This window comes from Podarcis erhardii (genome assembly GCF_964252035.2).
Source record: "Podarcis erhardii genome assembly, chromosome: 7".
Lineage (NCBI taxonomy): Eukaryota > Metazoa > Chordata > Lepidosauria > Squamata > Lacertidae > Podarcis > Podarcis erhardii.
The window spans coordinates 12,873,574-12,890,322 of NC_138511.1; the positions used below are offsets into that span (position 1 = coordinate 12,873,574).

General features: G+C 46.5%; 1 protein-coding gene across 1 annotated transcript; it reads left to right on the forward strand.

The window, feature by feature from the left end:
- Nucleotides 1–3,257: 3,257 nt before the first annotated feature.
- ERP29 (endoplasmic reticulum protein 29) lies at nt 3,258–14,880 on the forward strand. The gene is made up of 3 exons (XM_081871350.1): nt 3,258–3,435; nt 9,090–9,228; nt 13,450–14,880. Exons 1-3 carry the CDS (start codon nt 3,292–3,294, stop codon nt 13,953–13,955), a joined length of 789 nt encoding a protein of 262 aa, XP_081727476.1. The 5' UTR covers nt 3,258–3,291; the 3' UTR covers nt 13,956–14,880.
- The last annotated feature ends 1,869 nt before the right edge of the window (nt 14,881–16,749 follow it).

Here is a 16,749-nt window from a genome sequence, read left to right on the forward strand (position 1 = left end):
GTGTATATTTTTAGTAATTTTTAACTTGTTTAAAATTGCATTTATATTTTGCAATTGTTATGTTGAATCATGGAGGAGGGTTTGTCTCTTACTTTGATCTATAAAGGGGATTTCTGTTATATGCAAGATAGCTTGGAACTTTTTATTCCTTGACTTGTTCTCTGTAATTTATGACTTTTGAAGGTCTGTAAAACACTTAAGCAGCTGACAGAATTTTAAGTGACAAAACTGCTAGCAATCTGCTTTAAACTGGATGGATTTATAATTTATATATATAAAAATATATATATAAAGGTCAGTTTCTTTATAAACAAGTTTTTTCTGCCTTTTTCTTTAAGGGTGTGGGATTATTATTACTTTGCAAAAGTATGAAGGATTTTTAGACTCCCAGCCCTGTTTTTTTTAATGGTTAGCTACAAAAGAGGCAGATTTGGCGCAGAAAGTTTCAGAGAAAATTATTACTTATTAAATTTATATCCCACCCTTCCTCTCAAAGGAGCACTATACTCTTTATTTACCTTTGTTTCCCATATTATATTTTAAATTGTAGAGGGACGCGGGTGGCACTGTGGTTTTAATTTAATTTTAAATTGTAACGTGCTGCGGTCTCATAGGGAAGAGTTGCTTAGGAAATAGTGTGATTTTCCCTTCAGCTTCACTTGGAATCAGTTTGCACCCACTCGACCAAGGGCTTTGTTAGTAAAAGACAATTCACCTTCAGCATTCTTTCCCCCTATAGATTTTCTAAATCATAGATATTTGGGGGGAGCACTGTTGTTTTTAATTCAAACTGGATTTGGGTGGCCAGGGATAAGGCAGGATCACATTTATTGACTCCCTGCCCATTCCCCACCTGCAGAGCGTGAGATTGGCAACAGCTTGCCCAAAGCCTTTTTTCTTTGCCTCTCCTCGCCTTCCTGCCAATTTTCAAATGGTAAGCAGAGCAGCTTTCTCTGTTCTCCTGCAAACAAGGGATGCTCCCGGCCTTTTTTCTGCCTTGGGTGCCTAGCTGCACCACCGGGGTCTGGGATCAGGGCTGGATTTAGGTTTAGACATTGAGGTCCAGCTCCGAGGACCTTCTGGCGGTTCCCTCACTGCGAGAAGACAAGTTACAAGGAACCAGGCAGAGGGCCTTCTCGGTAGTGGCACCCGCCCTGTGGAATGCCCTCCCACCAGATGTCAAAGAGAAAAATAACTACCAAACTTTTAGAAGACATCTGAAGGCAGCCCTGTTTAGGGAAGCTTTTAATGTTTAATAGGTTATTGTATTTTAGTGTTTTGTTGGAAGCTGCCCAAAGTGGCTGGGTAAACCCAGACAGATGGGTGGGGTATAAATAAATTGTTGCTGTTGTTGTTGTTGTTGATGATGATGATGATGAGGCCCTAAGCAACTGAAGGTAATGGGGCCCTTTAGATGTCCAGCTGTTCTTTGTCAACAACAAATTGTCGCTGTTTTTTGTGTTGAATATATGCTATATGTCATTTATGGACCTACTAGGTATCTAAAGCCTTTTGCACGTAAAAAAATATGTATTTTATCAACATAATTGTGGAACTGAAATACAATTAAGAATAAGTATATTAATAGTGAAATAATTATTAAGCTCTAACTTAAAATGATTGGGGGCCCATTACTTACATCATAGGAGCCGCCACAACACAAAATACTTGTTGCTGTATGTAGGTTTTTGTTTTGTATCTTATATTTTGGAAATGTACACCCAGTTTCTTTTTCCTTTGAATTTTTTGGGAGCCCCCAAGAGAGTGGGGAAAGGCACTCTGCCATAGCTGTCAACGTTTCCCTTTTTTAAAGGGGAATTCCCTGATTCCAAATAGGATTCCTCGCAAGAAAAGGGAAAAGCTGACAGCTATGCACTCTGTGTGAAATAGTGAGGAGGAATTAAAGAACCTTTTAATGAGGGTGAAAGAGGAGAGCGCAAAATATGGTCTGAAGCTCAACATCAAAAAAACAAAGATCATGGCCACTGGTCCCATCACCTCCTGGCAAATAGAAGGGGAAGAAATGGAGGCAGTGAGAGATTTTACTTTCTTGGGCTCCATGATCACTGCAGATAGTGACAGCAGCCACAAAATTAAAAGACGCCTGCTTCTTGGGAGAAAAGTAATGACAAACCTAGACAGTATCTTAAAAAGTAGAGACATCACCTTGCCAACAAAGGTCCATATAGTTAAAGCTATGGTTTCCCCAGTAGTGATGTATGGAAGTGAGAGCTGGACCATCAAGAAGGCTGATGGCCGAAGAATTGATGCTTTTGAATTAAGGTGCTGGAGGAGACTCTTGAGAGGCCCATGGACTGCAAGAAGATCAAATGCATCCATTCTTAAGGAAATCAGCCCTGAGTGCTCACTGGAAGGACAGATGGTGAAGCTGAGGCTCCAATACTTTGACCACCTCATGAGAAGAGAAGACTCCCTGGAAAAGACCCTGATATTGGGAAAGATGGAGGGCACAAGGAGAATGGGACGACAGAGGACGAGATGGTTGGACAGTGTTCTCGAAGCTACCAGCATGAGTTTGACCAAACTGCGGGAGGCAGTGGAAGACAGGAGTGCCTGGCGTGCTCTGGTCCAGGGGATCACGAAGAGTTAGACACGACTAAACAACTACATGCACTCTGCACATGCTGCTTGAACCTTGCGTTGCAAACGTGGGCCTTCCTTGCTGCAAAACAGGAGACAGGAGAGAAGCCATGAGCAAAGCAACATGGGGCGCCGGGGCTGGATCCTGGGGCGAAGGAAAGCCGTGCCTCTCTGCAACATAGTAAAGGTAAAGGGATCCCTGACCATTAAGTCCAGTCATGACCGACTCGGAGGTTGAGGCGCTCATCTCGCTTTATTGGCCGAGGGAGCCAGTGTACAGCTTCCGGGTCATGAGGCCAGCATGACTAAGCAGCTTCTGGCGCACCAGAGCAGCGCACGGAAACGCCGTTTACCTTCCCGCCAGAGTGGTACCTATTTATCTACTTGCACTTGGACGTGCTTTTGAACTGCTAGGTTGGCAGGAGCAGGGACCGAGCAACGGGAGCTCACCCCGTCAGGGGGATTCGAACAAGTCCTAGGCTCTGTGGTTTAACCCACAGCGCCACCCGCTTCCCTTCTCTGCAACACCCCCGCCCCAAAAAATGGAATCCCGCACGCATGCACGCCACGCCCCCCCCCTTAAATGAGGCGGCCCTTTGAAGTGCCTGGGAGGGAATCCAGCCTTTGGTCACGTGGCCATGCCCAGCAAAGCCCCTCCCTCCCTGTAGAAGCTTCCACATTCGCCCAGAAATGCACCGGGTCGCCATGGCTATGGGGATCCCTCGGCGGAGCGCCCTGCTGCTCCTGTCGCTGCTGCTCTGCTTGGCCCTGGAGAGCAGCTGCGCTTTGCACACCAAGGGCGCCTTGCCCCTCGACGCCATCACCTTCTACAAGGTAGAGCAAATTGCCTTTTATTTCGTTTTCTTAAGGGGAGGGATGATGCTGGAAAGGACACTTGCATTGCATTTTTGGGGGGGAGGAGGAAAGAGGGGGGGTGAACCTTCTGCTCCGATTCTTCCCTCCTCCCGGCGGACCTAGGGGCACCTCTCTCCAATCATGCCCAAAATTTGCAAATTGCATTTGCAAAAGTCCGGCGTTGCGCGCCCGGTTTGCTTCTTGGGTAAAGCGATTTGCCCATCGCGCCTGCTCTCTGCTTGGGATGGCGCGCCTGGAAAGGGGTCAGCTGCGCAACACGCCCCCTCCCCATATTAGTGGGTGGCAGAGGGCATATTCCAACTGGATTATGGTTGGGAGGGGGCGCGCCCCTTGGCATGAAGCAGGAAAGAAGGGGAGGGGGTGTTAGAGAGGACAAAGGCGACCTGGATACAAGCTAGGTGCAGCCATACTAACGAGGATCCCCGCGCATACAGTATTTGCGATAGGTTTTATTATTATTATTATTGCTTTTAGATCCCACTTTTCATCCAGGGTACCCTCAAGGGGGCATGGATAGTTCTCCTCCCCCTTTTATCCCCACAGCAACCCTGTGAGGTGGGTTAGGCAGAGAGTGAGAGACTGGCCCAAGGTCACCCAGTGAGCTTCAGGGCTCTATGGAAGATTTGAACCCAGGTCTTAGGCCTGCTTTTTGCACACACTAGCTTGCCATCACATTTTCAGGACACAAAAGGCCTCTGAACACAACATAAACCTCACCCTGAATTATTTTAGCCCCGCTGCCTTAAATTATGTTATCCGATCATACAGAATCATGCATGTTGATAGCAGTAGATTGCAATATTGATTCAATGGATTGGGTTAGATTAAAAATAGAGCCTTTATACCACTGTTACTATTGATATTCCATTAGTATCCTGTGTTTTTGTTGGGGAACCTGAAGGAGTTCTTGTGCCTGTTTTCTTAGAAGTAACCTCCACTTTTCTCAACGGAATTTACTCCTGTGTAACTCCACAAGTATTGCAAGTGGGGCGTTTCACTCCCACTTCTTTCTCTGCCCTTAGTTTCTGATATGCAACCTGCAGTTTAATTGCAAAAATTGTCTCCTTGCTCCACCCAGTCGAGGGAGGCGGCTTCAGAACTGTCACCAATCATGGTTGTCCAAGTGGATGCCAAGGGCAATGCAAACTTGCTTTGCTTTCCAGGGTGAGGAGGGGCACAATTTGTGCCCGATTCCTGAATCTGCACCAAGGATTTCTCCCCTGAGCAAAATGAAGTGAGAGTACCCCTGAGAATATGCAGAGAGCTCATTTCCAAGCAGGAGTATGGAAGGATCAGTCCTGGAATGGTGGGTGGAAAATGGGTTCAAGACAAATTAAGAGTCCCAGTGACTCCTTTTGAATATACACACACAACACACACCCTCCGCATTGTATATTCCTAGCCTCAGAGGTGTACTTCCTCTTGATATGGAGAATTTATTTTCCTGTAATATATAATGCACGGGACGCATATTATAGTATATAATATATAGGGACGCGGGTGGCGCTGTGGGTTAAACCACAGAACCTAGGACTTGCTGATCAGAAGGTCGGTGGTTTGAATACCCGCAATGGGGTGAGCTCCCGTTGCTCAGTCCCTGCTCCTGCCAACCTAGCAGTTCAAAAGCACATCAAAGTGCAAGTAGATAAATACTCTCCGGTGGGAAGGTAAACGGAGTTTCCGTGCACTGCTCTGGTTCGCCAGAAGCGGCTTAGTCATGCTGACCGCATGACCCGGAAGCTGTACGCCGGCTCCCTCGGCCAATAAAGCGAGATGAGCGCCGCAACCCCAGAGTCGGTCACGGCTGGACTTAATGGTCAGGGGTCCCTTTACCTTTAATATATAATAAGCCAGCAGTAAACCTCTTCTTCCAGCAAAACGTTAAGAACATACAAAGACCCATCCTGTTCTCGCAGTGGCCAACCAGGTGTCTGTGAGAAACCAGCAAGGAGCTTCTGGCCACAAGAACATGCTTCCTTCCTGCAGTTTCTAGAAGCTGGTTGTCAGAAGCATTGCTTCTCCAATTGTGGAGCCCAGAGCATAGCCAATTGGCTAGTAGAAGCCATCAGTAGCCCTTTCTTCCATTCAGGTATTTGAAGAAGTGTGCATGCACATGAAAGCTTATACCCAGAACAAACATATAAATAAATATTTTTTTTTTACTTATACCCCACCCTTCCCAGTTCAGAAAACTGGGCTCAGGGCAGCTAACAACAAATTTAAAACACTTAATTGATACAACAACAAAAACCATAAAATACAGTATAAAACGTGAATAACAATAAATTCAGAATTCAGAAATCAATTTAGGGGGGAAATCCATCCAATAAACATTAGATGAACACCAGGCCTAGCTGGCTAAATTAGTCCTATTTGGGCCAGCGAGGAGACCAGGGGAGAATTAGCTGTGGGATCCCAGAGCGGGTAATCTTCATAAAAAGGGGAGGGGGAGGGAAGGAAGGGGAATAAAAGATCAGGCTAAGTTCAAATTGAAAGCTAGGCGGAATAGCTCTGTCTTAAACTTAGTTGGTCTCTAAGGTGCTACTGGACAATGTTTTAATTTAGTCCTCTCTTTCATTAATTTGTCTAATCGTCAAATCATATAATTGTAGAAGGAACCCAGGAATATACATCTGTCCCATGCGGGGATCAAACCTGCAACCTTATCAGACCACATTCTGACCAACTGAGCTACCATCCCTCCCTGCCCTAAATTACATTTCCGAAAAGAAGTAAGGGGTGGGGAGGTAATCAGAAATGGATTTTTGTGTGTGGAAGGACTGTGAGGTCCATTCAGTTCTGCCACTCAAAATAAATTCCCCGGGCTCATAATTCTGAATGAAAGATCTTTTGCTCCCACCTCTACTCAATGGATCTCCTGGGAGTCTAGTTAAAAACAAAGCAGATCCCATGAGCATAGCATCTGTGCACCCCTGCTAGATCATATATGTTAGATTATATGTACATCATAGTTTGGGTAGGGGACTTGAATTTCAACCAACTTGAAGAGCTTATTATGCTGAGGAATTGAATGGAAACTCCAGGGTGCAACAACTGAATAATTTTTGGAAAATAATTTAGGATTCCTATCTTGCTAGCTGCATTTCGAGAGTAGTTTGTGTGTAGTCATAGCCGCTCAAACTTTATTAGCCTACTGTTAACATGAAGCATTTCTGCAGCAAAGTCCAGGCATTTTGCACTTATTACCTTGCTAAGTCAAAATTAAGCAAGGCTGCCTCAGAGGCGTGGGAACTAGAGAGTCTCCGCCCAAAGCCTGGGAACTGTGCAACTCCAGACAAGTCACATCCTGCACATTTGTGCCCTACAGCAGTTCTGTCCGATAAATGGGGTGCAGCAAGAAACCCCACCTCCGTGCATTTAAAAAATATTTAAATTACTAAATTTTATTAAATTTTTAATAACCAAGAACAAGCATCATATTTCCCTTTGCCCTTTTTTTGTTAAATGGGACTATCCCTGGAGAATAGCCTGTTTTACCCTTCTGTAAAATGAGCTCAGCTCTGCAGATCCACATGAGGATTGCGCCTTAGAATAGCTTTTTAAGTGAGATGCTTGGCGGGTAGAAGGGCCATGCTCAGCGGTGGGGCAGCTGCCTTGCATGCAAAAAGCTCCTTGGCCTCTTCAGTTATAAAAGGGGTTTCAGGCGGGCAGCACTCTGGCCTGAGGCCCTGGAGAACTGCTGCCAGTCTGTGTAGGCAACGCTGGCGAGGTGGACTAATGGCATGGCTCAGTGCATTACTGGAAATATGGCATATATGCTATTAGTATATAAAGCCAGTAGCAACTGGGGACCAGTTTACCTGTGAGATTGCCTTACAGCATAAATGCCCACTCAACTACTTTGGTATACGGAATTGACACAGGTGCCGCATAATACCTGTACAGTGGTGCCTCGCAAGACGAAAAGAATCCGTTCCGCGAGTCTCTTCGTCTAGCGGTTTTTTCGTCTTGCGAAGCAACCCTCTTAGCGGCTTAGCGCTATTAGCGGCTTAGCGGCTATTAGCGGCTTAGCGGCTTAGAAAAAGGGAGAAAAAAGCGAAAAAAATCGCAAGACTCGCAAGACGTTTTCATCTTGTGAAGCAAGCCCATAGGGAAATTCGTCTTGCAAAGCGCCTCGAAAAATGGAAAACCCTTTCGTCTAGCGGGTTTTTCGTCTTGCGAGGCATTCGTCTTGCGGGGCACCACTGTATCTGCATTTGTAAGAAATCAGTCTTTTAGTATGATAGTCAGCACCCTAAAACCGCTGCCTGTTGACGTGTGCCTTCACTGTCCTCTTTTTGGTGCCTGCTGGAAACCTGAAGGAGAGTCTCCACCCCCATCGTTCTGCCTGGACACTGAGGTCCAGCTCCGAGGGCCTTCTGGCAGTTCCCTCCCTGCGAGAAGCGAGGTTACAGGGAACCAGGCAGAGGGCCTTCTCGGTAGTGGCGCCCGCCCTGTGGAACGCCCTCCCATCATGTCAAGAAAATAAGTAGCCATCTTATCTTTAAAAGACATCTGAAGGCAGCCCTGTTTAAGGAAGTTTTTAACATTTGATGTTTTATTGTATTTTTAATATTCTGTTGGGAGCTGCCCAGAGTAGCTGGGGAAACCCGGCCAGATGGGCGGGGTATAAGAGAGAGCCAGTGTGGTGTAGTGGTTAAGAGCGGTAGTCTCGTAATCTGGTGAACCGGGTTCGCTTCCCCGCTCCTCCACATGCAGCTGGTGGGTGAGCTTGGGCCAGTCACACTTCTCTGAAGTCTCTCAGCCCCACTCACCCCACAGAGTGTTTGTTGTGGGGGAGGAAGGGAAAGGAGAATGTTAGCCGCTTTGAGACTCCTTAAAGGGAGTGAAAGGCGGGATATCAAATCCAAACTCCTCTAATAATAATAATAATAATAATAATAATAATAATAATAATAATAATAAAATTATTGTTATTGTTTAGGCAAACACACCCACCAATGTAGAATGCTGACATGTTTTAATCTGTTTTTGGCTTATCGTCAATTTTGAAATTCCGAATGTTTTAAACAGCTGCTTTTAACTGTTTTCGATGATAACACAGAATCCTATTAGCTGAAGATATTTTAAGACTGAATTAATTTGTATTTGTAAATTTATATAAGATTACTTACACAATATTGTGTTTTTTGTTGTTGTTTTGTTTATTTAGGATTGGGTTTTTTTCTATGAATTTCAATTAAGTATGGCTTTTTAAAAAAAGATATTTTAAGATCTAGAGTCAATTGACTAAATTATTTCTGGATGTCTAGGAACTTAGCTAGAGTTGGGGGTCAGCACTGGTGTTTGAGACGGAGCCACACAGTGCCTCTCTCTTTTTAAGCGCATGCTGAATTCCAAAGGACCATTCCCACTCCCCATCAATGACCAATGGTCAAGGATGATGGGACTTACTGCCCAGTCACTATTGAGGGAGACAGACAGGGTGGGGACAGGTTCCTTATCCCAGCTGTAAAGGTTGAGTGACCAATGACAGCCTCAGGTTAGATGTTCAGTAGTCAGAATGCCTCAGGTGTTTTGCAGGTGACTTTGGAAACCAGATCGCTTCCAGACACCGCACATTCAGAGCTTTTGTGGTGTTCTCCTTTTAGGTGATCCCGAAGCACAAGTTTGTGCTGGTGAAATTTGACACCCAGTATCCTTATGGAGAAAAGCAGGATGAGTTCAAAAAGGTGGCCGAAAGCTCAGAATCCAGTGACGACTTGTTGGTGGCCGAGGTGGGGATATCAGGTGAGATGCTTATGGCGGACTTGTGCACAGATTATGAGGTCTATAAATTTATCTTTTACTTCTCTTCTTTTTTAAAAACGGATGCCAGATTAACTGTTGTATCTCTTAACACTGTGCAAACATCAATAAAGGAGGCAGGGCTTTTTGCTTAGGATAAGCTGATCAGAATGATGCCGTTCCTCCTGAATCTTTGCAAACATCTTTTCCTCCTGGCTGATGCAACATACTGAGTTTAGCTTTAATTGTATTAACTGGTTGACGTTGCTGAATATTGTGTGTGTGGGAGAGAGAGGGAGAGAGATGGTCTTGTGGATTATTAAGAAATGGGGAGTAAACTCACTATCTGACTATGATATTGAAATTTTTGTTTTTCAGGGGGCAGGGGAAGAATTTGTGTTGAAGATGCTTAGAGAGAGGTAGAAGAGACAGGCATGGCTTTAATTTCCTCTTTCCCCCTGCCATTGCCCAGTCTGCAGGAGGATTTTTCTCCTAAGTTCCCCACTCCCATGCAAATTCCATGTAAATTTTGATTTGAGGAGCAGGGGAACCATGTGTGAGAGAGCTAGTCGTTACTGATTTTTATGTTATATGGGTGGAGTGAGAAAAGGTGGTACACACAGCCAGAAACACAGTGCTCAACGTATTTTTTGCTCCATAAGACGCACCTGACCATAAGACGCACCTAGTTTTAAGAGGGGGGAATGCAGGAAAAAATATATTTTTTAAGGGAGTGCTGAGTAGAGCCTGTATGAATCCCAGGCTCTGCTTGGCACTCCCTTTCATGAGCTGCGTGGTGGAGCATTTGTGCGGCGCTTGCAGGCTTTCCCCCAGGAGGGAGAAGGGCAGCTCCGCGCGGCTCGTGAAAGGGAGCTTAGCTCTTGGGGGCTTTTGTGGGAGGTAGGGGAAGGGACTGAGGGGCTGCCCTCTGTCCCTTCCCCCACCTCCCACAAAAGCCAGCGAGAGCCGTGCGCTCTTTAAAGGGAGCACAGCTCTTGCGGGCATTTCTACGAGGTCGGAGAATTCCCCCACCTCCCGCAAAAGCCAGCAAGAGCCTTTCTCCCTCCTCGGGGAAAAGCCCGCAAGAGCCGTGGAGCGTGTGTGCAGCTTTTGGGGGCTTTTCCCCGAGGAGGGAGAAGGGACGGACGGGGGGAAAGCCCCCAAGAGCCACACACATGCTAGGCATGGCTCTTTAAAGAGCACACGGCTCTTGCGGTCTTTTCTACGAGGTGGGGGAATTTCCCCACCTCCCGCAAAAGCCAGCAAGAGCCGCGCGCTCTTTAAAGGGAGCACAGCTCTTGCGGGCTTTTAATAATAATAATAATAATTTAATAATAATATCTTTATTGTCATTGCCCCCTCTCAGGGACAACGAAATTTACTTGGTCAGTGACAGGCTGCCCTTCTCCCTCCTCGGGGAAAACCCCCGAGAGCCACGTGGAGCGTGTGTGCGGCTCTTGGGGGCTTTTCCCACCTGCCTCCCGCCTGCATTCGCTCCATAAGACACACACACATTTCCCCTTACTTTTTAGGAGGGAAAAGGTGCGTCTTATGGAGCAGAAAATACGGTACTTCATTATTTCTAAACCTGATTTTTTTGTGATGGGGTGGAGGAGCTTGGACCCATAGAGAAAGAGGGGACTTGGTTGCAGGGAGGTGAAAGCAGCTTGCAAAAACAGTGGGCACTCTCATTCCATTTATCTGCTCCTTGTCAGAGAGGGGGAAAATGTAGCACTGTAAGAAGTTTGCTGCTGGATCAGGCTGAAGGCCTATCTAGCTCAGCATCCTGTTCTCGCAGTGGCCAGCTAGATGCCTCGATGGGAAACCCACAAGCAGGATTCGAGCACCTGCAGTTCTCAGCAGCCGGTAGTCAGGTGCATGATGCAGCTGACAGTGGAGGTACAACACGTTCCATAGGATTTGTTGTGTCTCCTGCCGGTTTGCAAGTTGCTGGTTGCGTTTTGCTTTTTGCAAAATTATTTGTGTTGACTGCACCAATGAATCGCAGGAAACCCTCTGTGTGTGTTTGTTTAAAAGGAGTGGGGATGGGGAGAGAGAGAGAGGTTGCAAGGCTTGCAGTGTGTTCAGGTATGAGGTATGGGGTATTTTGAGGAAGCACCTTCACGGCCTAGGACCCTCGTACCTACAGGACCGCCTCTCCCGGTATGCCCCACGGAGGACCTTAAGGTCCATATATAGCAACACTCTAGAGGTCCCAGGCCCTAAGGAAGTTAGATTAGCCTCAACCAGAGCCAGGGCCTTCTCAACACTGGAATGCTCTGTCTCTTGAGACCAGGGCCCTGTGGGATCTGATTTCTTTCCGCAGGGCCTGTAAGACAGAGTTGTTCCACCTGGCCTTTGGGCTTAGAATCAGTTTGATTCCCTCCCCCTCTTTCTTTTTCCTTTCTCCTCCTGTGAGGAGATTGCTCCCTAATTGTTTTAATGTTGTATCTTATTATTGGTTGTTAGCCGCCCTGAGCCAGGTCTTGGCTGGGGAGGGCGGGGTATAAATAAATTATTATTATTATTATTATTATTATTATTATTATTATTATTACTGGTGTGTGTCTGTGCACGCTCCTTCTGCATCATCACTTTGCCTGGGAATATGCAAGGCATGTTGCGTGACAATTGCTGTTTGCCAGCCCCGCACAGGTGTCTCCTTTTTTTAAAAAAAAAAGAATTTTATTACATTTTCAATTACAAAATCAGAAATATAAAAAGACTTAAAAGAAAAGAACACAAACGAAAAAAGCAGAAGAAAGAGAAAAAAAAAGCAGTCCAACTTTCAAAGACATTTTTACATTACTAACTGGACTTCCCCACATCTCCCTCACCCTGCGTTCTTTACAATAAACATATCAGCAAATTATTACCTTGTTTCGTGCCTTATTTATATCTTTCAAATATTATACTTCTAGATTTAAAGTACTTTTTATCAATTATTTATACCTTAAAGTAAAAGATAGAATAACCTTAAGTTTCAGCTTTTTCTTACTTATAACTTAATCTTCTGTTTTCCCAGTCTAGTTGCAGGAGCTAGAATTTCCAAATCATGCAGATTCTTAACATTCATACAACCTATAATATTTTTGTAAATAGGTGTCTCCTAAGCACACACACAACCCCCTTCCGTTTTGCTATGGAAATGGGAGAAGCCTCTACCGGCCCAAGGGAATCCCTGGTTTAACGCAAGTGAGCAGTGATCTCCCATTGCAAGCAGGGGGGGTTCTGATATGGGATTCTCCCCTCCACAAGGGGCAGGCTTTCCCTACTGGCTAGATGGGTCTTTACCATGTGTTCACTGGTCAGGATTTTAGCATTTTATTAAACGTATTTGGTTTTGTGTGTGTGGTTTTATCTGTTTTTAATTATCTTACGTGTGAATTGCCCTGAGACAGTGGTTTAGAAGGCGATTAAGGAATTAATTGTAATAATAACATGGTGCTTCCCCAGAATAGAGATCCCCATTAAGTTAAGTTAGGCCTAAACGGCCTCGGTCCTGTACACCTGAAGGAGCATCTCCACCCCCATCGTTCAGCCCGGACACTGAGGTCCAGTGCCGATGGCCTTCTGGCGGTTGCCTCACTGCGAGAAATGAGGTCACAGGGAACCAGGCAGAGGGCCTTCTCGGTAGTGGCACCCGCCCTGTGGAACGCCCTCCCTACAGATGTGAAGGAAATAAGTAGCCATCTTATCTTTAAAAGACATCTGAAGGCAGCCCTGTTTAGGGAAGTTTTTAATATTTAATGCTGTATTGTTTCTAACACTCAATTGGAAGCCACCCAGAGTGGCTGGGGAAACTCGGCCAGATGGGTGGGGTATAAATAAATTATTATTATTATTATTATTATTAAGTGGCTCTTACTTCTGTGTGGGTAAGGATTCAGCTCCTCTGTCCCGAGTCTAGAACATTTCAAAATGAAAAACGATCCAGTCCAGATTTAGACACTTTAAAAACCCACAGGTTTCAGTGAGAAAGACTAGTATGTGTTTATTCACTGAAACCAGGGTGGTTAAACCGCAGCTCTCCAGGTGTTGCTGAACAACAACACTTAACAATCTTGATCGTGGACTATACTGGCGGTGGCCCAGCTGTCTGGGAACATGTTGCATGAGTTTTTGGGTTTCCCATTGGGCATTGTAGGGTCGCAGCCATAGCCTTAGGCAGCCATAGCCCCATTTTCAAGTCCTACTGTTTTATTATCGGTCTTCTCTTTGCAGATTATGGTGACAAGCTGAACATGGAACTGGGGGAGAAGTACAAGCTTGATAAAGACGCTTACCCGGTTTTTTACCTGTTCCAAGATGGCGACCTGGAGAACCCTTTGCCTTACCCTGGGCAGGTCAAAGCCAGCTCCCTGCAGCGCTGGCTGAAGAGCCGGGGAATCTACATGGGGATGCCGGGGTGCCTGAAGGAGTTCGACACCTTGGCCAGCAAATTTGTGGGCGCCACGAAAGAGCTGGAGCGCCAAGCCCTCCTGGAAGAAGGACGGAAGCTCCAGGCCAGGGCGAAGGAGATGGAGCAGAAGTCCTCGGAGCAATACGTCAAGATCATGAGCAAAATCCTCGCCCAGGGAGACCAGTTTGCCGCCAGCGAAGTCTCCCGGATCAGCAAGCTCATTGAGGAGAACAAAATGAGCGAGGGCAAGAAGGAGGAACTCCAGAAGCGCTTGAACATCCTTGCTTCCTTCCAGAAGAAGACCAAGGAGGAGAAGGAGGAACTTTGACATGCTAGAAATGGCGCGCTCTGTGGAATCTTAAGTGGGTCGAGGTCCCAATCTGGTGCTCCTTCATGCAAGCAAAAATGCCCCACTCTCTTTTAACGAATTCCCCTCCTAGAGAAGCTTCCCACATACACACATGCACACCCTTTTTAAACTTTTATTTTGAACGAAAGGCATCCCTTATGTGCCACGCAGAACAGTACGGAGACTGCCATCGTTCCCAGCGCTGTTGAGAGCATTGCAGGTAGAAGATCCGTTAATCTTTTGTTTCAAAAGGCAAAAAATAAATAAATAATCTTTCCTTTCCCTTTTCTCCTCCTCTAAGGAAAAAGCTTCTCCTCACAGGTGTCGTCCATGCCAGTCGTGTTTCCAAGATGGCCGCCCTCAGGACTTGGCGCAGCTCCTTCTTCACTGGTGGGGTTTTCAAAATGGCTGCACTTGGAACATGAGGCAACCTGTTGTCATTGCTTGAATTCTCAAGGTGCAGCTAATCCTGGCCCCACCAGGCCTGTAACTTTGTGGACCGTGCCAACTGGCCCACAACCAAAAGAGAAGGCTTATTGAGTCATTGGGTGGGGAGAGTTGCCAAATATTCATGGCGGGCTGCAGTCAGTGTGCTGAGCTCAAAATGGCCGCCCTCAGAATGGTGCTTGGTGTTCTGGCGGGCAATGGAAGAAGATGGCCACCCTCCTTGTTTTTGTGTGATTTGCGCTGAGGAATTCAACCATCCGAGCAAGCAGGGGGTGGAATCATTTGTGTGTGTGTGTTTTTGGGAGCCCAGGTTTGGCTAAAGCAAAACATGCATTTGAGATGGGGAGGCAAAAATGGCATTCGTCTCTTTACTGACCAGTATTTGCAAAAATGTTTTTTGGAGGGGAATTACATGGGTACTTAATTTGCTAATAAAGGTTATTGGGCGGAAAATTCACAGTCGGGTTATTATTTTCCCTCCATTTCTTGCTGCTTTTGTCAACAAGATTAGCGTTGCCCTCTGTGCTGAGCCAAAGAAAATGGAGCTCTCATTCAATCTGAACTCTTGCTCAGAGTAGTTTGAGATTTGTGAGAACTGATTGTGGAAGTTGGCACTTCAATATGATTGATTTTCCTCCTTTTTTTGTTTTAAATAAACTTTTATGTGTTTGAGAACAAACTGCCTGAGGTGGGAATGCTGAGATTGGAGTTCGTGTTCTTCCCTTTATTAAAACCAACAACAATGGGGTTGGCAGTTTGGATTGGGGCCGTGAGAGAGCGAGGCAAAAGGTTAGACCCTCTCCCCTTTGCTGTGCTGCAGCCTAATCCAAATCAAGCATGCACATTTGCAGCTGCTTTAAAAAAAAACCGGGGACTTCTGGTTGGGGAATCTCCCATGTGCTGTCCCTAGCTTGTCCCTCTGTAGCAGGGGAACCTTCGGACATCACCCTACTGATGTCTGGAGACCTGACTCGAGAGCTCTGATCTCCAGTCCTTTTCAGTTTCACCAAGCTTCAGAGCCGATCCGTACCATCTAGAAACTTGTGTGTGTTTTTGGTGACACTGAAATCTTTGCCCAATACCAGATCCCCACGCATAAACAATAAGTGTCCACCTCACTCTCAGTGGGGAGGATTGGGTGTGAGCAGGAAGCTGAACTGCCTCACTTGCCCAATTCCTTTTGATTGCCCCTCCTTAAGGATGTAACTGGCCATCACTGCCTCCTGTGGGAGAGAGTTCCACAGGCCAGCTGTGCACAGTTTGAAGAAATCTGTCCTTTTAGCTGTCCGCGTCTACTAGCCATGATGGCTGTACTGCTGGAAGCAGAATGAAGGGAGAGTTGCTGTCAGGGCCGGCCCACCCATTAGGCAAGGTGAGGCAGCCGCCTGAGGCAGCAGGATCCACACGGGCAGCAGATCTGGCCTCCCAAGGAATGCATTGCCCGCTGCCACCGCTGCCAGTGGCAGCAACGGCTGTGGCGCGCTGCTTGAAGGCGTTTTGTGGCTTGCCTCAGGTGCCAAAATGTCTTGAGCTGGCCCTGGTTGTTGTGCTTGAAGCCTGCTTGGGAGCTGTGCTTTTCTTTAAAAATTAAATACTTTTGACAAGAAAACAGCCCTTGGGCTAGGAAAGGATAGCTGCTCCTGTTTCAGGAGACTGAACTGGAGGGATGCTTGTCCAAACAGACAAAGACTTGTGTCGACTGCTGGCTCTTCCTGGTTCAAAGGTGCTCAAGAAGGGTAATGAGTCTGCGGGGAAAGTAACAGATTTGATTGACAGCCTGAAATTGTCCCTCTGCCCCAAGTGACTGGGCCAAAGCAGCAGGGCTTCTCCTTTTTAGTGTTCATTTTCCACTGAAGGACAAGACACTGGCTCATTTCAAGAAGACACAAAAGACTTGCTTACTCAAGCGGAGTCACAGGTGCCTGTTTTGATGAGAGAGCGGTGAATCCAGCTTGGCACATCTCTCTCTGCTGCCCTTTCATTGAGTTCCTTTTAAGTTTGCAAAGCCTGGATTTTATTTGTGATGTTCTGAAATAACAAGTACCGTATGTTCGGGCGTATAAGGCGACTTTTGAACCCCGGAAAATCATCTCCAAAGTCGGGGGCCGTCTTATACAACGGGTATGGCAGGTGGCGGCGGTGGCGGCTGGCTTGGAATGGCAACGGGCAGAAGGATGGTAAGAGCCGTCCCCCCCCCTCCATCCCTGGCCGCCTCCTGAAGCAGCAGCAACCGTGGCAGCCTCCCCTTCCCACGGTGAGGTGGTGCGCGGCTTTGGCCGGGGCTCCGAGAAGCTGGGCATCCCCACAACTGCCAGAACTACCAGCT